The 26,638-nt window shown below is 38.0% G+C and overlaps 1 protein-coding gene across 1 annotated transcript in view; it reads left to right on the top strand.

The window, feature by feature from the left end:
- Positions 1 to 25,598, top strand: part of SCFD2 (sec1 family domain containing 2) — a 54,842-nt gene extending 29,244 nt beyond the window's left edge. The window contains exons 3-5 of the mRNA XM_027885514.1: positions 2,838 to 2,965; positions 22,393 to 22,568; positions 24,852 to 25,598. Coding sequence (XP_027741315.1) covers positions 2,838 to 2,965; positions 22,393 to 22,568; positions 24,852 to 24,878 — 331 coding nt within the window. The 3' untranslated portion in view covers positions 24,879 to 25,598. The remainder of the gene's footprint in view (positions 1 to 2,837; positions 2,966 to 22,392; positions 22,569 to 24,851) is intronic.
- Positions 25,599 to 26,638: the final 1,040 nt, after the last annotated feature.

The following is a 26,638-nucleotide window of genomic DNA, read 5'->3' as shown; positions in this document are numbered from 1 at the left end:
TTTAAAAAAAAAAAAAAAAAAAAAGAAAAAGTTTGAGTTTAGGAACTGTTGCTTTATCTGGGTTGACCTGGTCAGTTGACTGTGTTAGCTATTGGTATATATTGATCTCATCCTGTTTATATATTGTTTTATATATGATACCTAAAGCACTAGGTATTTTGCAAAGCAGTGGGAAGAAATATGTCTGCAGAAACTCAGTGGCTTACACAGAGATGCAAGCATGCAGGAGTGTGGTTGACTCCCATCTGCTTTTAGGCTGTACTTCAGTTGTTTTGCTTTTTGCTATTTTTGGTGTATTAAAGGAGCCCTCAGGGATCCCTCAAACTTTAGTCCTTGGATTAAAGGAAACCTACTGTGGCTAAAGGAGGAAGAAAGAAATTACAAAGCAAAAAGCAAATTGACATCCCTCCCCTTTTTTTTAAAGCATTAGTATGACTTATATTTTTAGGTTTTTGTTTAGTTTAAAATATTTAGTCTGTCATTTTGGAGGGGTATTATAGTTTAAAATATTAACAGGTAGACATGTGAGCTGAAACAGGGAGTTGTAGTGATTGTACAAATATAGTGCACATTGCTTTCAAAGACCTTGCTGTCTAAAGTGACAGGACTAAAGAACACAGTGTGTGGAAAGGGAGAGCAGAATGCAAGGATAACAGCTAGAAAAATGGTGTAACCTTATGTACATTCTGACTTTTGCCAAGTTCTGTAGATGCTTTGGGGATTAATTTTCCACACTTAATTGTTTGCTAAGTATCTTTATGAAGTGAAGAATAAGGAAGATGAGGCTACGAAAATGTGCAAAATTTGGGAGGCTTTTATTTTAGCTTCCTTATGGTGCCTGTTTTCCTTTGTAAGCGACAGCTTAGTTCCTGGCATCTGTGTTTATGTGAGGCTCTGCTTATATTTTTGATCATGAAGAGAATTGTGAAAATAAGAACAGATTAAAAACTTTAAGAAAAACCTTGAATTTTCTTCCAAGTAGGGAAAAAATTATTTTTACCTTTAGTTTCCTGCTCATTTAGGCCCAATTCCTGATCTCTATCGATTTGGTATGGAAACTGCATATTCAGGAACGAATTAGTTAACAGGCAAGGCAATGGGCTTGTAAAATCCAAATTGTAAATGACAGTGAGACATACCCTGTGAACAGGATCAATAGGCTGCATTTAAAAGTGATGCTGGGAGGGGAGGACTGCATCATAATTGAGTAGGTAGCGTGTAAAAATAGCATACCTGAGGATCATAGAATCACAGAGTCATTAAGATTGGAAAAGACCTCCAAGGTCATCAAGTCCAACCTCTGCCCACTAAACCATATCACAAAGTGCCACATCTACTTGGTTTTTCAATGCTTCCAGGTACAGTGACTGCACCATTTCCCTAGGGAGCCTCTTCCAATGCTTCACAACCCTTTCCATAAAGAAATTTTTTATATTGTGTTAAAGCATCTAGTCACTTGGGAAATATGTCCCTTATTTCTTGCACTGTCGTATGTTAAATGTCAGTGTGCATTTTCTTGTGAGGAATCCCTTTGGAGCCGCTGCCCATGAACAGTTGCAGCATCAGTGCTCAGATCACACTTGGCGATGGAGTAGAGGGATTTGCTGAAGGTGTCCCTGCTGCTTTTGGGAGCTGCTGCCTCCTGCCCATCACTGGAAATTTAATTTTTAAATTTAATTGAATATTTAATTTTTTTTTCTTAAAGCATGGCAGTAGGGTGAAATTTGCTCTTCCTATTCATTTGTGATTTGTTCAGAAAAAGGGTAACACAACCCTCTTCCCATGGTCCTTCCACCCACTCAGGCTTTGACAGAGGATGTGGGTTTCTAGGATGTCTGGAGTGGGATTGGCAGTCCTCTTTACCTGGTTTGGGAGACAGCTCAGATTTGCTAAATAGAGCCCTGCTGTTGCTGCGGAGCGTAAGCACAGCTGCTCTGTAATGGGTATCAAATGAATTATTGGGGGGTCTTATTTTCCATGAAACAAAGCTTGTTTTGGCATTTTTATAAACATGTTGTAAATTACATCAAAACATATTTAGGAGTTAAGTGTCTCCTGAAGAAAAAACAGAGGGAAGCTTTTTCTTTAAAATAGAAAATAAATTAAAAAAAAAAAAAAAAAGTTCTACAGGGTTAATCCCAATGTGTGGCTTTAGCCCCAAGCAAGAGTTTTTCTTCCCTTCTCCTCCCCTGCCACTGAGAAAACACTGAATTCATTCACACCAGCAACAAATGCAGTTTCCTGGAGGAGAGAGAAGACTGACAGGGAACTGAGTGCAAATGAGCTACGTAAATGCCTAATTTAAGTTTAGCAACAACAACAATAAAAAGGAAATCTGTAAATACAGCAATCATAAGGACAGTTACTTTTTGCTATGTATTATTCTTTTCATGTACGGAGAATCCATGAATCCAAAGTGTTGGTACTTCACCAATTCATACCAACAGCCTTCAGAACTGGAAGTACTGGGTTTGGGATTTAAACTCTCATGACGAAGCTAGAGCCCATCCTTTCCATAGCTTTTTGGTAGCTGAAGAAGTTTGGACTGTTTCAAATATTCTCATGGTAGTGGTTACTTTGAGGATTACATGCATATTTATTATATGTGAATTCTAATGCTTTATAATTGGTAGCAAAAAATCTGGCTTCTTTTCTCTAAAACTGTAGCAACTGTTCTGGTAAGAATAATCAAGCTTTTATATCACTTTATTTTTGCTTGTATCCTGCCCACCTCAGAGATTACTAAGTAGAAGCACTCATCTCAAAATATAAATGTTGTCTTAAGCCTGCTCCATTATTCAAGCAATGTTTAGTGTAACCCTGTCATATTCTTATAGTGATCCAGCTGCCAAAGCTCTCTGGGAGTCCTTCATGAACCTCAAACAAAAGGAAGCTGTGATGGAGGCCAGGAGACACCTTGTGGAGGCTGCAAGCAGAGAAAATTTACCTATTAAGATGAGCATGGGTGAGTAATGTGACATAGCCTTCCTGACATAACCCTCTTGGAAAAAACTCATCCATCCTTGGTTCACCCCCATCCTTGTCATCAGATTTCAGGTGAGCATTGTGGCTACCACAGGATCTTTCTGGTATACAAGTGAGAGACAATTTTATTTTGTTTTAAATATAACAACCTTAAAAAGATCAAGAGCCATGAAGAAGCAATGGATTTCTAGAAAGAGGGTTTTAAAGGCATATGCAAATGGTTAGCAGTGCTATTTGTCTTTATTTTGCAAAGCATGAGAATTTAGGTTTTTCTTAAAAAGCCAGCAGAATTTGTGTCCTGAAAGAAGGCATTGTAAATAGCAATTGATGGAAGCTGTGCAGATCCTACGTATGATTATGTAGGTAGTAGTTGCATTATATAGATAGTGAGTTTTATGTGAAGTGAGGCTGCCTGGCTCAAGGGAGTTTAAGCTGAAATCCATGTCTTGCCACTCCTTAAACATGAATTCTTCAAAATGTTAGAGATACAGATTAAAACATAATTACTTTTAATAGCTCTTTTGGAACCTCATTCTCATTATATACCATACTCAGTGATATGCAGAAATTGATATAATGTTAGTTTTATAAAAAATGGTGTTGCTCTATACAGAAATATTTTCCTGTATTATACATACTCTTGGGACTATTTTATGCTGAACTTTTCATCAAGAGAGAAAGGTCTCATGGAATAAGAGTAATAGACGTTTGTCTGTGACTCCAGAGTAAACTGCCAAGATATTCTAGAGGAATTAGATGTACAGCCAACTCATGAACTCTTAACAACCATAACATGTAATATATTGTATGGCCTTTACAAATACCTGGTAGATTATTAATCAGAAATTCTAAATTTATGTAACATTAATACTGTAAGCTGTTTTAAAGAAATGGAAAAGGACCAGCCGTGAGAGGGGTATTACAAATTTGTCTGATGGAGGCAAGGCACAATAAAGAATAAAATCCTGTTTAAGCTTTCAGTGTACTTATCAGTATTCACCATAATAATGTTAATAAGCCCCCATGTTTTGCTATGACATGCACCATTAAAACAATTAATATTAATGTTGAAACTCAACTTTGTTATAAAAGTAATTACTTCTTGTCTTTGAGAGGCAACAATTTGTCTATGACCTTTGCTCCTTTGTGTGAATGATTGGATTAGCCACCCCTTCTTCTGTGTCTCCTTCCTGTGGCATTCAGTGAAGGCTGCAATAACCTGGTTCTTAATCATAGCAGCTGACACTTAAGGATGGCAGATTAAATGTTTGATGCATGCGGGCCCAATGTAGTGCTGTACAGAAACATTTAGGAGTTGATGGTGAAACAAATTTCCAATTTTTTTTGTCTTTTTTTTTTTTTTTTAAATGTAGCATAAACTAATGTTTATGGAATTTTGTTCTTTTTTAAGATGTGTATTTATCTTGGACTAGTATCATAATCAGTTGTTAACTTTGTAGTTGATCTTCAGAGGGTGAAATGAAATTCGAGGCAGTCTTGTAAATTATAAACAGGGATAAAATGAGAAACAAAGAAAGGAGGGCACTACAGTCACCAAAATAAAAAATTCTTACTGAGCGTAAATGCAGAAAACCCAAAACTCACACCCAGATATCACATTGTGTGATGACAGGTATTTGTTAATGACTTTTTAAAACAGATCTGCATTTTTACAGCATTCACTGCTTGTTCATCATGCTACAGAACATTTTAGCTCTCTGTCAGGAAGCTGAAAATTATGTTATCAATTGCTGCATTTGCTGAGAAGGAAAAAATCCTAGTGGCCTTTTCTGGTCCTGATTGCTGTGTTTTCTTGAAAGGCTCCTTCCACTGCAGCTGTGATATGAGGCAACATTGGCTGGAGAGAAGGGAAATGCTTTCACTCTACTCTGTGCTTAGACTTGAGTTTTTCATGATTTTACCTCAGGTTCTGTCTGTATTGGAAGTTCTCAGTGGATTGCACATTGGTTTTCCCAACACTTGGGGTATTTTCTGAGTTTTTTATGGCTCTAATATTAAATGTCAGAGAGTTTTTCTAGCATGAAAGTTTCCTCTTACTCCCTTTACTAAGACCAGCTGTGTCAGATGATTAGAGTATTTTCCTTACTATTACTTTCCTGCCTTTTTTTCCCCTTGGAAATAAGGAGTGAATTACATTTGAAAGCAAAGCTTTGCATTACATTTGGTGTAGCTGAGCCCTCCTGTGGTGGCCACCTGCCTGAAAAGCTGCATCACGTGTGACACTGGCAGCATGGGAGCCCTGTTGAAGAGATTGGAAACTCGATCCCATCCTGTTTCCATATTTTCAGTGTAAAGAAAATAAATTCCGTTGTTTTCTGGGTTTTGAAAGGCTACTCATTGCTCTGAGGTGTGCATGTGCTTGCCCGTGTTTCCCTGCAAGCAATGTGCCTGATGCCCAGCTTTTCTCTTTCTCTGCCTGGCTGCATGTGGCAGGAGCTCTGATAGCTCAAGTTTTTGCTTTCTGGTGTCTTCTGAATGTGTCCTTTTCCTCCTGAGAGGGAAGGACAGTATCAAAACTGTAGAAGGGTGCTCATGTCTTCTCTCCAACGCCTCTAAATGTCTGCAGGCCACTGGGAACTCCATCTGCTTCTGTTGAAATTAGCAGGAGTGGAGAGAGGAGAGGAGTTTTGAGGAAGGAGAAGAAAGAGGAAAAAAAGGACACCATTTTGATCACATTTTTTGAGTTGGGTAGATTGGAACATTGTTTCCAGATGTTCTTGAAATGCATATCCATTTTATTAGTTGTATCAAGGAAAGTGGTAGTGGGAATGTCTGAAAGTTAATTGTTTCAGAAGGAGTCTGTGGAAAGAAGGTGGCTGGGGTTGTACATTTTGGTGGATGGATTCTTGGAGCAAGCACAGTTTCAAATTTAAGGCCATCTCCATGACATTTGAAAATACAGCAGGATTCTCGCCTTTTTCTGTAGCTCTGTCATACTCAGATTTTCAGGTGGACCATTAAGTGGTCTTATACTGTCTTCAAGGAAGATTTGCTTTTTTTTGTTTATTTTTCTCCCTCCATATATGTCTGAGGAAAGAACATATTTTATCTGTCACTCACTTTGTGAGTGAAAGAACTATGTTGTTGCTACAAACTTCATCAAGTGATGGAAGGTAGTAAACTGTTCAGAGCTGTTTATTGCAAGGATTTTAAAATCCTATTTCTTTTTGAAAGAGGAATTGCAAGTCTTAGGAAATTGCTTCACAGAGGGAGACAAACTGCCATGTGTTGGTCCATAAAACCAACTAGAACATAAAACTGTGGAACTACTTTGCCCTTTATTTGGAGAACAAAACCTGAGCTGTATAGCTGTGTAGCATATTTGATTTTCTGAGGTCAGCCTCAGAGAAGGCAGAGATGAGCATCATGCAGAATTCCAACCAGCACAAAAGCTTTACATGTGCTACATCCGGTTTACATACTGCTTAATTAGTTTAATCCACAAATACATAATATGAGCATAATGTTTTTTAAGATGTAATTTCCTGGAAGTTGAGTGATGCTGTCAGTATTGACTTTTGGGGAGTATTTCCCTGATATTGCTTGCTGTGGGCATGTGGACATTGAACTCCTTCTTTACAGGATGATATAAATGCACTGAAACCATGTTGCTAACATAGTAGTTACATCTAAGTTTTGCCTTAACCCTTTCAGCTAGCTACATTTCCCAAAACAGTATCTGTTTGCATGTAAACGGATGGAGCTGTCCTTTTCTGGATGCAATTTAAATGAAGAGGCACTAAAATATTCCATGTCAATCTATATACACTCAAACACTTTAAAAAAACCCGAAAACCAAAAAACAAGGCTTTTTAAGAACTACATTTTGCCTCTGAGGTAGTTGCATTTGTGTTTTAAGTACCCAGGTGAATGCTGATAAATATTTGATAAAATCTGGTCAGATATCCCACTGTGTAGGTGTAAATTTGTAGGTGTAAATTATTTTTGGTATAATAAAACTCCTGACATTTAAAAAAAATTATTTTATTTAAAGAATTTTTTTTTTTTTTGAAAAGCTGTTTGGACGACAGCTTAGAGGATTGTCTTAATAGCTTTTTGATGAGATTTATAGCATTGTGCTAAATTCAAGTGAGATTGCAGATACTGGAAAGGGATTACTTATGCCCACCTCTTAGTAAGTGACTGGAAGGAGGCTGCTTTTTACATTCCTCTACTTTCTGTTCCATTCTTCATGGGACTGATGCATATCTTAATCATCCTCTGCTGCATGGCAGCCTGTGAATCTCTCCTTTAAAGCTTTGCTATTAGCATAGTACTTGGCAGTGGTAAAAACTTCGCTACTAATGTTCTTTTGTGGCTTTAGCAACACCCTTGCTCTTCTCTTTGAAATGAGCACAGTAAACCTGGATCAAGTCTGAATTCCTTTATTGTCTCTTTTTACTGGCATGGAAACTGATGAAAGTCAAAACTCTGGTATAGTAACAGGAATGAAGTGCTGTGTGCTGTTACACAAACCCTTGTTAGCAAAAGAAAAGCCATTTGGTTTCTTTCCATTTGAACTGTAAAAATACAGTTTTAAAAACCAATCTGACTATAAAATTAGCAAAGCCTCAGTCTTTGTGAAGTAAAAAAGAGTACTGTAACTTATTCAGACGGGTTGGTTTGCATGGGTTGAATTGGTTTGGGTAGAAATGGGAAGATGCTGACATTTTAGCCTGGAGATATGAAATAACGTTTTGAGTTAGAACTGTATGTTAAAATGGACTGGAAAATATAGTTCAATACTTCATCTAAAAACATAAAGAATATGAAGTATGCTTTTTTTTTTTTAAAAGGAAAAGTTGCATTGTACTGTAATGATGTTTAGCATGCTATTTGTTCTTTTCAAAACCAATGTAAAAATGTTCAAGATTTGATACCATCAATGCCTGGAATAAACTTTTGGGATAAAAGCTACCTGCCTAGAAATGAGCTAATAAAATAGATAAGAACATATATATCTTTCTAGATAAAACAAGTCTGATCTCAAGTATCTAAAATTCACCCTGGCAAACCATTAGAACAACTCTGTGATAGAGACAAGTAGTAAGACAGTATCAGTTTGAGTTTGAGGTTTTTACAAGAGAATAGAAGGCGGATAATCATTGCAGAGCTCGACAAAATCTGCAGGGCATTTGAATCCATTCTGCAGCATGTCTCTGGGTAAGTGATGGGTACCTGGATAACAGCTGGGCTTGGGAGAGACTATAGCCCCCCATTTTGCAGAGAGGACATTATATTGTAGACTGATTCTTGGGGTGTTTGTTACATGTCTGTGATGCCTGTTTACCTGGTCTCCAAATTCTTCGGGAGACCAAGCTGCAGAATCAGTGAGGCAGCAGCCAAAGTTTCCCTCCAGGTATCCTCATGAAGCAAGTGGCTTCCTGAACCAACTCAACTGAGACAGGGCTGTCTGAGGAGTCCCAGATTCCTGATGGTGGGTCTCACAGTGCTGCTCCTAGGGCTCCCTGCTCTTCTCAGGGCACTTTTCCAAGGAAAGGGGATTCTGCTTTTCTCAGACCTGAATTCCTTCCATTATTCAGCCTGGATCCTGAGCAGGTGGTTCCTGAGTTAAATTAGTCTGCTCTTTGTCTCATCAAAAGTCACAGAAGTCCTGCGGTGTAGGACTTTCTAGCTAAGTGGATTTGTTTTTTCCTGCCTATTGCAATACTAAGTTCCTGATTTCTCCCTGTAGTGCAGCTAAAAACATAGTCTTGACCTAAAGCAAATGTTCCCAACCTCACTGATGGTCAGTATAGCAGATGTTCTGTTGCATCACTCACCCCCGGAGGCAGGAAGGCTTTTTGCTTCTCAGTGTGCTAAATGTTTTTTAAGACTTTGAAGTGTTTCTGTAAGTTTTAGATATGTTCCTATTTGGGGAGCTTCTGTATAGACCTTTGCATTCCTGGGGATCAGTCTTTGAGTATAATGGGGTTAAGCTTTCCCTGATAACTGCTGATAAAGATGATCTCTCTGAATAGTAATTAGTAGTGGCCACTCTTCGTGAACGAAGATCCGGGGAAGGTCTTTACACCTTCCAGCCTGCGCATTGGATTTTTTAGGTGAGACACAATGTGCGTGGAACTGAGCCCACCCTTTAATCCTGAGGTTCATCTGCCGGGGCCAAGTGAGCTTGGACGGTGGCAGCGAGGTCCTCAGGACGTAGATGGATTGCCTTACAGGGCTAATGAGCTCCATCTGCTCGGGGAGTGGCCCCGGCCGGGAATCGAACCCGGGCCTCGGCGGTGACAGCGCAGCGTCCTTAACCTCTAGACCACCGGGGGAATAGTAATTACCACACTGAGAACTGTAGAAAGAAATTGATATTATGGCTGTTTCATCTTGCATTGTTACATCAGGCTGAAGTTCAGGGATTCGACCCTTTTGAGGATTCACCTAACTGACTACATAGATCCCATCTTCAGATAGTCATTTGTGTTTGCTGGTCTAGGACAGAAATGTTGCTCCAAGCTCCAGATGTTTAAAGAGTATGAAGGCTTCTGCTGTTTTTCTTAAGCAACTAAACTTTTCAGATAATCTCTGTAACTCATGAGATGTAACAGAAAAGATGAAGGATACTGATATTCCCACCATCAAATATATCTGTTTTTCAGGAGATGTGACAAAATAGCTGAGATGGAGAGAGATTCAGGAGCAGAAGCTTGGTTTTCATCAGTAAGTGACACTACATTTGTGTCTAGTGTTGTTTAGAAGCATCACCAGCCAAGGAGCCATCTTTGCACTAATCATTATATTTCTTTCAGGCTGAATGATGGGCCAGTTCATTTTTTTCACTCTCACCTGCTAATATTCAGAGTAGCATCTTTGAGAGCACAAAACAATTACTCAAAAGAAAAAACAAACATACCTTAGAACAGCTGGAACTATGTGAGGTGTGAAGCCTTTATGCATATTTTGCAGTTTATCTGCCCCTTTTTTTTCCATCTAGCACATGTAGGTTCCTATAGTTGAAAGGTTCATGTGATTTATGACTTATGCTCTTGGTGTGAATCCTGTGCAGGTTGAAGAGTGAATGGAATGCTTACTGGGCTTGGAAACAGCTATTGATGTGGAGGCAATGGCGTGACAGAAGCTTGGTGGTAAAGAGAAGGCAGTGGCAGAAGGCTCATTTTGAGGGCAAAGACATGCATCCTTTCTTATCAAGGATCCCAGAGAAAAAATTATGTAAATATGAAGTTGATTGAAAAGGCTTGGCAGAAAGTTTGCCCTATTTGATGACTGCTTCCATCATAGCACAGAATGAGCGGCATCAACAAATAGGGATGAACTGTAGAATAACCCCCTGGTCAAATCAAGGACAGCTTAAGAGTTAGACTAGGTATGTTGGGCTTTGTTCAGCTGCATTTTGAATATGTCTAAAGATGGCACTTCCACAGCCTGTCTGGGTACCCTGCACTGGTCTTATAACCCTTGTGGAGAAAATGTTCTCCTTTATGCACAGTTTGATTTTTCACTTGCTGCAGTGCATGACCATTGCTTCTTATCCTCTCCCTGTGCATCTTGCAGGTATCTGATTCAGTCTTCCCTGTAATCACTCATTACATCCTTGAAGCCAGTAACATCCCTTGCCACTTTTATATCTTGAGATTAAGCAAACCTGTCTCCTTTAGCCGTTACTTGTGCATCCTTTTCTCTAGCCTCCTAAACCATTGTAGTGACCCTTCTCTGGACCTGCTTGAGTGTGTCTTGTAGCATGGAGACCAAAACTTCATACTCCAGATACTGTCTCACAAGTACTAAACAGTGGCTTGTAATCACTTCCCTCTGCCTGCCAGCTGTGTTTGTGCTGATGCCACCAGTACATTTCACTTCCATTGGTGCAAGGGCGTATTACTGATTCATATTCAACTGGACAGACAGATTTAAACCTGAAGTTCAAAGGATTTAGGTCACAGACCCACTATTAGACTACTGCAATGGTATAATCACAGAAAAAGTTGAAATAAGGGCTGGAAAAAGAAGATTTTGATTTCTGCGAAACAGTATGTGGAGTGCACCAAAAGGCTTCTGATGTCTACAGTCACCCATGAGATGTGTTCTTAGTCAGTGCAGCTGTTTCTACAGTTGAAAAGAGAACTGGAAACTGCTATGTCCCAAATGTTGAAATATTGTGCTAGCAAATAATGAACTTTAATCGTCCATGTCAGACTTTTGTTCAAACACTGGAAATACGTAAGAATGAGAGGACTCCTTGTGTGCAGTTACTTAAGTTTGCTGTTGTTAACTGCATTTTTTTTTATTTGGGCAAAAGCTTGAGGATGGAAAAAGTACTGTGCCAGCTCCAAACACAGATGGTGACACTTTATTACCAATAAGTTTAAGAACAAAGAAACTCTTAACTGGTGGAGCAATACAGTGTATTTCATGAAGAAGAAAAGTCTAAAACCAAAAAAGCAGCTGTAGGTAGGTTGTTCTTATCCAGCTCTGTCAATCTTGTAGCTGCTCAGCTGATTCAGTCAGTTCTTCTTTTTGTTTTGGTTTTTTCTTCTTTTAACAACTTAGCAGTTTCTTTCATTTGTCTCTTCCCTTTCCTTGCTCCCCTCCCTCTTTTGCCTACCGAGTTGTCTTTCAGTAAGTTATATTCCTTTATGACCTTAAGAAAACACCACCACTTCACATCTACCTGTTATTTGTGCACTGATTTGTATTATCTTTAATGACAGAGTACCAATTTGACCCTCAAAGTGCAATTTTTTTTCTGGGAAATGTACACAATAAAATCCCCCTTACTGAAGTGAGAAGAGAGGAAAATATTATGGTAGAACATCTGTGTCATTTACACATTCTATCTGAAAAGAAAAGTACCTTGGAATTCTCAACTGTAGAGATGAAAAGAGTGATTTCGAATGTGCATCTCCACTGGCTTGTTCTACTGCAACAACAGCTACAGCTTTTGGGAATGAGTTTGGAAGGAGTCCTGGGAGTTAAGTCCTGCCTTCTGCTTAAAGGAAACTTGCCTAATTTAGAAAAGGAGATGGAGGTAGATAATATGAAGTGCACTCATAACAAAATTAAATAAATTTAAAGCAGAACAGGTTAGTAGATGTTCTAAACTGCAATTACTAAGAATAGTATTGAAGAAAAAAAATTGAATTTTCATAGAGCATTCTGTAGTCCCTATATCACAAGGACCTTATTTGGAAGCAAAATTTCTCCCTCAGTATTTTAGGAAGGTATTCCCCACAGGGTACTGTAAACGGCTTTTTTGCTGTTCTTATTTAGCAAATCAGGTGTTGTTCAAATCTGTTTTGAGTGTTGTGAGTTGGTTTGGGTTAGGGCTTTTTGTTTGTTTGTTTAATGACTACTGCATTATGCATTGTGTGAATTACCTTAAAAAAGAAGTGTATTGGAACTACTCACTCTTGATTTAAGACTTCAGCTGGTTCTGAAGTACCAACTACTATGATTTACCCTAAGATCCTGTTGAATTTTTTTTTTTACTTTATTTTTAATTCTGTGACTTCATATTCTTGCAAAAATAACAGCTCATAGGTTAAGTTAGTTTAAAAAGTCTCAGTAAAGGTATTTTTGTCTCAACTGTCTCTCGTTCTGTGAACAATGTACTGCACACTAAGTAATCTCTTGTGTAAGGTTGGTAATGGTTCACGCCCTAATAAAATTGTAAAGCATGTCATATATGTGTCTCATACCTTATTTGCTTTGCACTTCACTGCTATAAGCAGTTAGCAAATGGAAGTGAAACACAGAACCCTGTGCAGTGATGGGAAACAGAGAAAAATGTGCTGGTGGTATGTTTTCTTTGATTAAACTGTAGTTGGCACACGGATGCAGGACTATTTGGCTAACCTTACTGTTCCTTTTAAGAAGAGAGTGGGATGACAATAGTCTTTCTACGGGTCTGGATTTTTTGATAAAGTTTTAATTTTTTTGTTATTTTTATATCAACTTTTTTTCTAGACAGTAAACCCAAACACTTAAATATGAACTTAAGGCCACATCCCCTCCCCTGTCTGGTTGTGATTAGGGCTGAAGATAATTCTTAAAAATTTAAAAATAAACACAAGTGTGTTGCTCTTGCAGGAATTCTGCAAATATATAATTTCATTATTTATATTATTTGCTAATATAATACTGCAAAGCTTACATTAACTTCAGTATGAAGTCTTTTTGTCTTAAAAGTCTAGTGAAAAGCCTATGTTAGTGTGGTCTTTTTCTAGGCAATTTAGATGATGTTTACAATAATTGGGAGTAGATAAACATTTGTGAAGTTTTGAAACAAAGGTTTAATGCAAACTATATTGTTATCAATTTTTTTATACTGTTTAAATTAAGAGAAAATGACTGAGTTAAAGCTTAAAAATTTAAATAGCATTTATTTGCACATATATTGGTAACTAGTGCTGTTTTGAGAGATGTCACAATTAGCATTACTTCATTTTCTGGAATCTGTAGTGATAGCGAATCAGTGTTTCTAATGTCTCTAAACAAACAACTTTTATACCAAACAAACCAAATTGACCAGGAAAGGTTGAAATGCTTCTTCCAGTTTTTGGTTATTCATGAGTCAGTGTTCTGATAAAACTAGATCAGAAGTCCTCCTCTGTAGAAGTAAGCTTATTAAAAAAAAAATATATATATATATATATATACATACACACATATTTGTAAAGTAGGTATTAAGGATACCAGACATCAGTTACTGAATGCTGATGCAACTTCCTGAAGAGAAGTCATTTTCTTGCTATCTTCTGTTCTCTGCTAGAATTTATTTGGTGGATTTTTTTCAAGTAAAAACCAGAGATTTTTTTACTCACTAAGCATTATTTTTTGCTGATGTTGAGTTCTTCACAGTCTTGAAAGTAAATATTTTCAAATTTTGAATTTGAGGTTTTAAAAAGAAAAGTCACTGTACTAGCAGGCTGTCCATTTGTGATGATCAAGACATGGTTAAAACACAGAAGCAGGTCCGTTAAGCCTCTCTGTACCTGAGTGAAAAACATAATACTAATTCTCTAAGTCTGGAAAATGAAATTTACTGCAATTACTGTTATTTAGATCTGTGGGAAAGCAGCCTGGTTGAAGATAAGGTGAAACTTGCTGCATTGTGTGCTGTGATATCTTCCTTTTGTACAGTGCATCAGCCACGGAGACTGTGTTTTGCATCAGCAAGAGAGTTGATGAGTATGGGTTGGGAGATGCTGACTCTGGTGTCTGCTTGACATGCAGCGAAAACACATGGCACCTGCACTTTGCTGGAACACTGTGGTAGTTGTGGCAATCAGCACTAAGTACTGTGCTTTGAGCCATCTTGTCAAAAAACGGAGGGGGAACAAACTCGAAAGTGGCTGAAAGTGATTCAGGAGGAGCAAAGTGTAACTGAGAACAGCCTGTGCTGAAGGATTTAAATCAAAGTTACAGTACGTGTTGGTGTGCTTGCAAAGTCCCAAAGTGTAAAACTTGAGGTGGAACGTGGCAATTCAGTAAAGCTGGGTGGTTTGCCCAGTGCTTTTTTTCCAAGCATAGTTGTGTAAGCCTCTTCATTCAGTCTCACAAAAGATGACTCGTTACACAAGAGACATGGTGAATTACATATGGACGTACTCATACAATCATCATGTTTTCCATCCCCTATTTATTTGCTTACCACCCAAAATGACTGTTAGGATATTCTCAGCTGCAGAAGTCTTCCAGAAATCATTTGAGAAATAATCAGTCCTGTGAATAATGTACCAAAGAAGAACAATGACCTCCCTCTCTCTGGGACAGCGTGCCAAGAACACAATGAAGTACTTCAGTGTCTGAAAACATATGTCGTAGTGCTAAATGAGGACATGCGCAAGCCACCTGAAATCCTTCGGGAATATGATTTTAAGACAAACAAGTTGATTCATTTCTGTGAGAAGTTTAGAGTGTTCTGGAGATAATTCAACCAAATTTGGAGATTTCAAGTCCTTTTACAGTCACAGTCAGTTACTGTTTTCAAGGGCTACTGGGTTTTAAGGGCTGGAGACCCTCTGCTTGGAATGTGGCCTAGTACTCTGTATTTATTAACTTGGTGGAAGAGTTAAAAAGTAAGTAATAAAATATGACCACAATACATATTTAGTGAAGATTAGGAGGAGTATTTGGGAAATTCTGGTATGCCAGTATTAAATTAAAAGTTTGATATTGATGACAGCTCCTAGGAAGCTTAATTCTGGATGACAAGATTTTACCTGTTTATTTGAACAGTTCTAAAATTTGCTTTAGTATTTGGAAGGGCAACCAGAGAATATTGTAGACACTGACTAGAGAGAGTTGTTACTTTTTTGTACATACTCATTTAACATTTAAAAGAGGGAAAACTGAATGGTAGAGTGTACAAAGAAGGAAACAATGGTTTGAAGCAGCAGAATATTTAAAAACAAAGCTCTAAAGGACAGAAAAGAAAGAAATTATCAATTCATATTGAGACACATAAGCTACCAGTTATATTTGTCAGGATATATTTGGAAACATGAAACAATAAATGATCTAGGAGTCATAAATCATGACTGGGGTCATATTTAGGCATCTGCATTAAAACTGATAAAAACAGGTGCTTAAAACTGAAAATCTTGATGATTATATTAGGTTGCTTTAGTTACATTTGTCCCACCTAATTGATTAGATTTTATTTGTTTTAAGGGACGTAAAAGAATTTCAAAACAATAGTTAACAGAACTGTTATCTAAGCATGGTTTCCATTTTGTGATAGAAGACTAAGGAGAGAGAGTAAAATAGCATATGGCATATGTTTGAATATAGATTATCTGTATAGGAACACTGTTAAATCATGGATTTAATGACACCATACACATCTAGTGATATAGAATACACTGCTTTTGAGATAACAAACTCAATGCTAGAGTTGATGAGATGGAAACCAAGTCTGTTTAGATGTTTAAGCTCACATGGCAAGTGCTAGTTGAATAAGTAAGTAGAGTCCAGCTTTATTTGTTCTGGGTATATTACCTCTATGCCAGAATTTGCTAAACCTCAGTGTAGTTGTCACCTTTGTCTACGGCCCCATGAAAACCACTGCTATACCTTAAGACTTGTGAGATGTGACAGACTCTGCCTTCTTCAAGGTCTTGAGATGCACTGGAAAGCCTATGACAGGCAGGGAAGAGTATCTGACCTCCCCTGTCTGTGTCCTGCAGCTGTTGTTAAAGTGGCAGGAGGAATGGGGGTCAGTAAGGGCCAGGAAGGAAGGCCAGTCTCAGCTCTTCCTCGATGGCACATTGCTGCAGGGGGCAGGCAGCAGGAGGCTGCCACTGCCATGTGGCAGTGTGTTTAGGGGTGTGCTTCAGGGACTGCTGAGATCCCCAAAATGGGCTTATCTGGAATTGTTCTAGTGGGGACTTGCTCATACTTGTGACCATGGGATTATCTGGATAGTGGTGTTCCTGCAACAGAGAGATGCTTACAAGTGACAAGAGTAGAGGAGTTCATGTCTGTGAGACATGAGCATGTACTCTTAGAAATAAGCCTGGGAACTCTGCATTCAGTCTGTTGTAAGTTAGAGCTCTTTGGGTCCAGAGCTTTATTCTGGAGAAGCCAGCCAAACAGCATCTCATACTGTCCTATTTTCCATCTTTCCGAAGAACGAGGCATTAGTCGACGTTCTTCTCTTCTTTATTAATATTTTAAGGGCTGGATGACTTTTGAAGTAAACTAAACAAAAGTTAAGGTCAAATTACTTTTGTGGCACTTGCTTTTAAAGATTGCTATTGAAACTTCCCAAGAAGTACAAAAAACATTTCGAGTTAATAACAACATCTGGAAATTACACTAACAAGGGGACGTAAGGGGCATCATCTGTTCTGCTAAATTGCTCTCACTTGGTTTGTAAAATATCCAACTCCCTTAGCAGTACAGTTGCCCAGTTGGCTTTGTGGAGTACAAGAGCTTTCTACATTCCTCTCAAGTATCCAGCATTGCTACTGGGAGAGACAGGTCTGTATTCCTAAGACTATGGACAAGCAAAACAATTTATCTGGATTTTTTTCAGCCCTCTACTGACTTGAAAAATCTCATCTGTGAACATAAGGGTGCCAAGATTGTTTCTTATTCATGGTTCTTTCAAGTGAAAAATGGACCTCTGCAAAAGCGCTCCAGCCAGTGAAGCTCTGTATTCTTGCATAAAACTGAACAAAGTTTAAAGCTATGTGTATTTGGCGGTTCCTGTAGTCTTGGAAGAGCATCCACTTATTTACTCAGTTGGTCACAAAATGTACTTTACTTGTTTTCTTGTCCCTATAGAGATAATTAACTAAGTGTTATATGAAAAAATTTGGCCTCTATGTTTGGAACAGTGCATTGATAATTCTGACCTTTGCTCTTTTGACGCCTCGTTCATCCATAAATTTTTATGTCAAAGAAGTACGTAGTTTGGGATTTTGAATTAAAAAAATTACTTTTACCAGTAAATCTATCTTGAAAAATAATTATATTCCTGAAGCAATGCCTGCATTGAACTAGTCAAACTGTAGCATTAGTTTAAAATGGAAAAAAAGTCATACTGCTGAATTGTGTCTTGATGTCTATAAATGTGGTTTGTCCAGTTCACATTTTGTTTCACTGTTGAGGTGGACGTCTTTCTCTTCCACTCAGTCTACTCTCACTACTCAAAACCAGATTTTTGACAGACCTTTAGTATCAGTTGCTAATAAGTAATTTCTGCTACTTTCTCTGTCTATCCTGAATGATCTGCTTTACTAGTAACAGAAATATTTCTTCCCTTCAGTCTAATTGTGCACATCACCATTAATACATGTAGTATGAACTGTGTTATTTTCTGTGTGGTACAATGTTGCAAGTGTTGGTATTCAGTGCTGCTATTTTCATATTTAACAGCAAATTACTTATTTCAATTAATTATTAAGAAACAACCAAAACCAAGCTACAGCTTCTGTAGTGTAAAAGTTGGCAAAAGTGGTCTGCAGTTCTTTTGAGATCTGCCCTGAATTCTTGAAAGTTGGAAGTGGAATTCAATCTCTATATCCCAGTATGTTTGCAAATAATTATCATAGCAGTGAAGGATTGAAGGTGGCCATTTGTATTGAATTAATTCTTGTGAATATTTATGCAACTGCTTATTAGATACTCATCAAACTTCACCTTAGAATGAGTTAAATTTCTTTGCCTCCACTACTGGAAGATTGGTTGATACAATGATATTTCTTAATGTCTTGTGTAAATATATGCATGCTTTATTTATCCCCATTAGTTGTACTATCAATATTGAACCTTAATGTAAATATTTTTCATGTATTCATAGAGACCTCTTTCTTTTTCAGCTGGGGCAGGGAGCCTACATAAGCCAGGCATTTTTATTTTGCTTTATTAACTTTAGTTCTTTGCCCTCCTAATCACTACAGTAACCTGTCTGTGCATGTGTCACAATTTCGAGTTAAACTTCCAGGAATGGGAGTGACTGGAGCTTCGTGAAGTGCTCCAGGAGGGAGAGGCTTTGTACTGAGGCATTTCTATGGCCTTGTTTTTACTGGACCTGTTATCACCTAGTACAAATTGTACCTGCTTTTTTACAGTGAGGAGGCCTAGACATTATTTCCTTCTTCTCTCATTTCCAGGTTTTAACTCCTCATTTACAGCAGATGCTCTTATCCTAGCCTCAAAATCCATAATTTTGCACTTTATGCTGCTATATTTCATCCCACTTACATTAGTCCAATGCTCAAAGCAATCCAGCTGTGATTTCTGCTTTTTCTCCATGTTAATGATGTTCCACAGGCTTCTGACATCCCCCATTCTGGAACTGTTCATTACCAAAATTTGTACTGTAAATTTGTACATGCCCACAGATGAACATACTTTTCTTATGATATGCTAGTACTTCTCTATTGCATATTACCTACCATCTACTTTTGAGTGTTTCTTAGGTATCTTGCAATTCTTCTAATCCTAGTCTTTTTGTGCTCAAATATGGTTATGGCATAGTTAATGCTATGCTAGATCCATGTGCATTATAATTTTAATTGTTAATTAGTTACATATCAATTTGTCATGATACTCTTTGATAAATGTACTTTGCATTTTAACCCCCTTTTCTGTGTCATGTAAGGTGTTTTTTTTCTTGCACTTTTATCCTGAAGCTTTTCATACTCCTGACATCAGCTTATAAGGTAGCTAATTTTACCATTTCTTAGAGACAAATAATTTTTTTTTTTCCTAGACTAGCCTAGTCCCTGTTATCTCTTCCTTTTCATCCTTCATTTTTCAGAGTACTAAAACACAGAGCTGCTTTGTCACACTGACATTTAGCATCTCTTGAATGGAACAGTTCCTTCAGAAGTGAGACTGGTCCATAGTCCATCATCTTTCTATTACTTCTGTAATGTCCAGTTTCATTCCTTACACTGTTATTTCATTCTGTTGTCCAAGATCCTTAACAGTAGTGCACAAATCTGTTAGTTGTTCCAAACTAACCGTGCGTAGTTTCTTAGCTGAATTAATTCCCTCACATCATCACTCACTGTTTTTCTTCTCTGCTCCCCATCCTCTTGCATTCTGTTAACTTTTGAGTTTCACTGTGATACTTCCCAGTCACCACCTACCCTTTTTATCCTCTTTGTTGTACTTGGCAAGAGGCATGAAGCTTTGAAATGGTTTTTTTTGGTAGGTTTTCTTTTTTGTTGTTTTATGTGTGTGTGTGTGTTTGGCTTTTGTTTTGTTTTAATATTACTTTCAGTAGACATTGTTTTTATCAAGTCCTATATTGGGAATTAAAGTAGTTGACAGAGTTTGGGACAAATGCACCTGTTTCACAGATACTGTTTGATAAGTAATAATGGCAAAGGTTATTTCCCAGACAATATGGAATTCCTGGCAGTTGTGCAAGAAAGTTTATCAGTATTTTAAAATCCCTTAAGGTTGGTTGAGGTCATGCTTCTCTTTTCCACATCCAGGAATTAAAAAATTATCCAGTGCTTTGTCAGCATAATGTAACCCTCACAAGTCAGACTTTGATGCCCACACAAGACATCTGGCTATGTGTGGATGTAGAGTTTGGAGCAGAGTACGACTGTGATGGAGCAGGAAGAAAAGAGAGCAGGACAAGATGCTTACACTAAAGTCTTTTCTGCCATTAATTGCCATCTTCTGCCTGTGAATCTCAGAATATGCTTTAAAAGAACGAAATGATTGTTGAAATATGATGGTGTGATTGAAATCTATCTCCTCTCGATTTCTTAGAACCTGTCTGCCACATTGCAACACAAAATAACTTGAAACAGCAGAAGGACTTTAGAAATCCAAAAGGCTGGTAGGGTTGAGATTAGATTAAATTTACTCTGTTGTGCTGAAGTCTCCCTCTGTGAACAAGCAGCAGGGAAGGTGATGAGGCTTTAGGCCTCAGGAAAAGTAATTTAATTGCTGATTACCACCAATCACTTTCCCAAATTCCTTTCCTCAGCTACTGGAATAGTTGTATTTATCAGCCAACTGTCCAGGGAGAGTTCTCTGTAGAAATTGGCTGGAATTCTCAAACCCTGGGTCTGAGTGGTTCCATGGGTATTGTAAATATCACAGATGGGGTGCTGGATTCTGTAATGCCAATGTAAGTTTTGTTAATGACTTGCTAAGGTCAGGATTTTACTTATATTTACATATGTTTTGGACTTTCTTTTGGTGGCACTCTGAGGGTGGGAAGGAGTTTGATTGTTTATCTAAAATGATGCTGAATGGATCTCAAACTGAGCCAGTGCTGCATCTGGATTCACTTTCACAAGGAACAATATGGAACAAAACTCACGATTTTTTTTTTTTTTAATTGAAATCAGAAGTCTTGAAAGCCCTCTTATTTTACTGTTTCATATGATGGAAGGCTGGCAACTGCATGTTTTCTCAATTGAAGCAAGTTATCAGATTTTGAACACTCCACAATATATCAGGACTGCTCTAGGTAATAATGCAGTCATTATCAAAGGTATGCTGCAAGGCATCATGGTTGACATTTTCAAATCACCGTGTAAATCTGCCTGACACAGCTTTAAAAGAAATAAAACAAGACTGAAAGCTCCAGTGTTTAGTCTAAAAACACACATGGCCATGGTTGCTGTTTTAGCCTATGTGGGCTAACTGGAAGCCTTTTGTCGGCCCTCGGGCCTACTGAGTGGTGTCAGCTTGATTTGTGTGTTAATTTGCTGACTTTTTGGTTTGATGCGTTCCATTAAAATTCACATAAAGAGCCTGTGTGCTTTTGCTTTATTTAGCAGCTTTCCCAAATCTAAATGCTCTTCCAAAGACTGCCCTTGGTATCACTGAAAATAAGAGAAAGAGCTTTCAGCATTTATTCACTGTTGGAATCATTTATTCACCATTTATATGACACTGAAAGGATAGAGGGAGATGGGGAGCCTTGTAAAGTGATGATATAACCAAACGCAGAGAAAAAACCCAGAGGCAGTTTTACAAGAATTTTCCTTTATGGAAAAATCCTCAGTAAAATGATGGGTGGTGTCAGCCAGGAACCACTTAGCATCAGCTCACCTTAGTGTCTTCCTGGCACCAAAGATTGTCCTGTTAAAGGATCCTTGTCACTCTATTCATATATCCCTGCTCTTTAGGTCTGGTTTCTTGAGGAAGATAACTTGTTTTTGGCAGAGGTTGCCAGGAATCAACCCTGGACTGGATCACAGCATAGACTTGCAACTGCGATGATGTTTTAACATAATTTTTCCCTGCCTGTTGATGGCATGTGTGATCGCCTGTGATGATTTTCTGAGGGCAGATGAGCTCCATGGGCCTGCCTTCCTTCCTGAAAGACATTCCTTCTGAAATATTAATTGGTTGAGCACTTCAGCTGGCACTTTAATGATGGATGGAATTCTGTAATGTTTGTGTGACCCAAATGGTGCCTGTCATGCGTTTCTAATAAGGAGACATCTACAGACCCACTAACATTATATCTGTTTTTTGAGTCAAGACTAATAAAAAACGCATCCTCGTGAAGTGGTGAGAGGGTGGGAGTTTGGTGTAAGGTAAAAGGCTCACAAATTCCCATTGAACTTCTGGTGAAAACAGAAAGATTTTTTAGAAGCACTTGTCAAGTATTATTTCCTTAGCTTAAATGAATGTCCCTCTATGTCTGAAAACAAAAAATTATATTGCCCATTATGTCCACATCTGTTGTGCATCGTTAAAAACCTGACATACTACAAACCTTAAGCCACAATTCATGGATGAAGTCTTTGTCCTGACCTGTTGCTGCAGCTGAAGCTCCCAGTGACTGCAGCGAAACTAGGATCAGGCCCATAGTGGAGAGAGTCTCTACAGTTCTCTATAACCCTTTCACTGTAATTTAAAAAATTTAGGTTGGTGTTTGCCACCACTGAATGCTGTTTCCTTTTTTCTTTTCCACAGGCAGAGTCACCCCAGAACAGCTCAGTTCATACATTAAGCTTTTCAGAAATAATCTCAAAGCTTTGGAGAACCATTGTGGTCTTCTACAGCTTGTACTGGCCACAGTCCAGACTTTGAAACACCCCCAGACTTCCAAATGGGACAACTTCCTTGCCTTTGAGAGATTACTTCTGCAGGTATACATTATGGTTAATTTTTGAATTTCCGTTGCATTCTGTAGCTTTTTTCAAGAAGTGTATTGGATGTCTTGCTAAAGAGCTGTTCATTATTGCCAAACTGATAAAAAGAATGGGAAGCTACATACTTAATATTTTATAGCTTTTTCTAAGGAATTTCATAAACAAAAGGGTAGGCATTAAAGGTGAGGTATATAAATAATCTGAATTGTGTGACAGTTGTACATCTATATAAAGTTTCAAGATGATGTAACTTTTAGCATTAAATAAGGTTATTGTTATTGTTATTGTTATTATTATTATCGCTACCAGCCTGAAAATGCTTCTTGAGGTAACACACTGAATCAGATGCATAGAGGAGTTTGTTATGATGTCAGTGTAGCTTGTGTAGCTTGCTGAGTAGACGAAAGCGTAGCTGGAAATTCCATGCACGCAAGAGAATAAGGTTTCGCTTGTTCTCAGCTGTCATCTACACTCAGCTTTACCACCACCACATTTTTTACGACATCCTGTTGGTGACCACAGTATTATTTACATACCATTTTGTATCACATTTGGATTTCTCTCAGGAAATTAAGAGTTAGTGGTATATTGAACTCTATCCTACTAACCTTTGGAGATGTACCAAAGAAAGGAGCAGTTTTTTCTAAGAACCTGGTAGAGTTAGTTTCTGATGCAGTTCAGCAAAAACTGAAAATTTTTCTTCCTGTGCTGTCTCTTCTGCCATTGTGTTGTTTTTAAAGGAACCATCTTCAGAAACCCTAGCAAGAGGCAAGTCTTCATGAGCTAACTCCTAATGAAGTTAGAGTCAGCTTTAAATGAGTGAAATATATAGTGTTGTTCTCAACTAAAACCCAATACTTCTGTAAAAATTGGCCATCTTTTTCTAGATGGGGAAAACAAACCATCAGCCTGACTTTCCTCATGATCTTTGGCTGCAGGATATGATCTCTGATCCTTCAAGAAAAATATGGCCACACTTTATAGCTTTGTAGTCAATGAATTTCTGCAAGGTCTGGGGAGAAAAAAAATGCAAAACTTAGATAGTAGCAAGCTCTTGACTACATTCATTTTAAAAATTATTCTCTCTTGGTAAGACTGAGATATTTTTTAATACCATAAATAACCTTAAGCACATCTCAGCTAAAAGAACTCATTGCAGCCATTCTTTAGTCCTTCTGGACTGTAGAAGATGGGACTGATGACCCATAGTCCCCTTCTCTCTCCTATAGTGATTCATATCCTTAGCTCTTCTCAGAAGCTAAGTTCCATCTTAAAACCAGTTCAACTTTAGAATCAAAATAAATTTGCAAACTCAGCATTGTTTTCACAGCAACAGACATCTGCCTGTATAAAAGGCATGCAGTAAATCAGCAGGGAGCAGAAAAACAGAGGTAAGAAACAACCAAACTATACATTTCATAAAAAAGAAATGTTTAACAAGCACTATCATAATCATAGGTGGCTTTGGATTCTACCCACTGCCTTCCACTCATCATATTAAGGTAAACTGTGCTAGCCAAACCAAACTTTCTAGGCTAACATTTGTAACTGTTCCTTAAGCACATACTCATTTTCAGTGGCTCAAACAGCAGTTATTTTCAATTACACTGACTCTGTTTTAAGCTCATGGCCTGTCTCTGAGCTGTCCACAAGGGTTTATAAGAAGAGCAAAGTACTGAGACCCAAGATATTTTTATTTAAAAAAAATCAACTGGGATATTACTTTGTGAGTGAGTGGTACGTAGCACACTGCACTAAATTTTATGTTTATTACGGTAGTTTATTTCAGCAGCACTACAGAGAAATTATTTATCATATTTGTTATGTTTCAGCTATTAAAATAATAAAGAATCATCAGTAAAAGGTAATTGTTTCAACATGAAAGTAATATTGTTTCTATTGTATGTTGGAACCACATAGAAGACAACTGTTTGAGAAAGATCTGCTGGGAGTAATACTATTAGGCTCTGACAATGTAGGAATTCTAGATTTTTCACTGATGGATGCATGTCAGACTCCAGCTGATGTTATAGGAGATAACCCAGTATAAACAGCAGTGTTAGAATCTCAGATTTCCCCAAAAAATAAATCTGCACAGTTTTGGAATTTCTGTCATTACTGGATTTCTCTAATGGGTCTCATGATTCTCTGCTTAGTCTACTTTGTGCTTTTCAGAAAAAAAACCATTGTTGACAATGTTTTAGTCTAACTCTTACATTGAATAACCTTTTCTGTTTTTCTCTTTCTCCTTGCTCCTTCATTCATTCCCTTCAGTTGCAGGTACTCAGTTCTAAAATGTCCTGCTAGAGGTAGAAAACAGCCCACTTACACTATTTTATCATAACTAAAGATCTCTCACTACATTTTTCACACTTATGTTGGCTCAATAAATTTTTTACATCTGTAGCAAGAAAGTTTGGTTTTGACTGGAAGTGCAGCTGCATGCTTACTGTGGAGTTGTCCTCTCCTTAACTGGGATGGATGGGTGATCTGAGAGCCAAACTGGATATCGATGGAATCATGGCCTTGACCTCAAAGGAAAGAGGATCATGTGCTGGTTAAGAGTAATGCATCAGAATGATTAATCTTGCTGGTCACAAATTTTCTCTGTGTTCTGCTGCTCTACCTCTGCACATGATAGAGCTTGCACTACCCAGAAGTTTTAAATGATGTGTGAATTGAAACAGTATATCCTATTTATCAAGGAGATATCCTGCCCCATCATATTTTCCCTCTCTTGGGGTCCTCTTTCTATTTTTTCTGATTCTGACTGTCCATAAAACGGATAGATGGGAAGGGGAACACAAACTAAATGCTACACCACACTGCCTTTGACTCCTCAGTATTCCTTGTGCAACTGCCTTGTTTTCCTTCAAGAGAGAGTTTAATATTTGGGGAGGTAACAAAATAAGAAAGTGTTACCACTCCACACGTTTTAGCTATACCCCTGTTCTTCTAAAATGTGTAACTTTAATGCGGGTTCATTAATCAGGATGGCCCATGAAATACAAAAGCACAAGAGAAGCCATCTCCAGAGTAAATAATACGTGACACCCTCTCTTGAGAGGCACTGCTCTGAAATTGCCTGGGTTGGGTGCTACCTCTTAGAATTGGCTGCATTGTTCTGCCATAATTTTGCTCTCAGATTTAAGAGTAAAGTACTTGTCATACTGAGTAGTAGCCTGTTTTGTTAATAGCCCCATCCGTTTGAATTCCAAGGTTGAATTTTATTCAGTGACCTCTCCCCAGAGGGGAAGGTATGTGTTTCTTCTTTAGGATGAGGATGTTTTCTTTTTTTTTAAGATGTCTAGGCTCACCTTCCTTTCAAAACTGCAAATGTACCAGTGCTGTTGTCTTAAAATAGCCATATTGCCCCAAATAAGGAAATCTGGAAGATTATTAAATTAATTTTTATTATAGTGTTGGCAAAGGAAATGTTGCTTCTTTCTCATGGCACAGAGTTTTTGTACCTGCTGACCAGCATTTCACAATTGACCATGAAATTAGACAGCTTCAGCATTGACCTAGAAACCATGATGCTACCATTGGATCTCAGAACTGTCAGTTTTGGTTTGTGATGGTGATTAATGTCACTAATGTCAAGAGTAATTAGAATTAAATTTATACCTAATCATACTAAAAAAAGCCCCACAAAACCAACAAATCCATAAAATCAATCCATGACTAAAAATCCCTAACACATTCACAGCTTCATTGTATAGATGTGTGGATATGGTTACCTTTATGATGTCTGCCCAGCTAAAAATCGTTTCAGTTTTCACCTGTTTGAGTTGTCCAACTTCTCACATTTAACGTCCCTTGATCTGGGACCAAGTCCCTGCTGGGCTTTGACTCTTTTCATGACCCACACTGTCCCTGCGGTAAGTGCTTTGGTGATTGAGCCAGCGCTCCCATACATGGCATTTCCCAGCTAAGGCATCAGAAATGTCATCAGTGAGTTTGGAAATGGCCCATTTCTAGCAGATATTGTGGACAGCTATTCAATTGACATGACAGTCCTGCTGGTCTTGGATTTGAGCTCATTATCAGCCTACCTAGCTCAATGG

This window comes from Empidonax traillii, unplaced genomic scaffold, assembly GCF_003031625.1.
Source record: "Empidonax traillii isolate 1590-97213 ecotype Southwest subspecies unplaced genomic scaffold, ASM303162v1 scaffold167:size2001844, whole genome shotgun sequence".
Classification (NCBI taxonomy): domain Eukaryota; kingdom Metazoa; phylum Chordata; class Aves; order Passeriformes; family Tyrannidae; genus Empidonax; species Empidonax traillii.
Note: the sequence above shows the minus strand (reverse complement) of the source record. Positions and strands in the feature narration are given on the sequence as shown.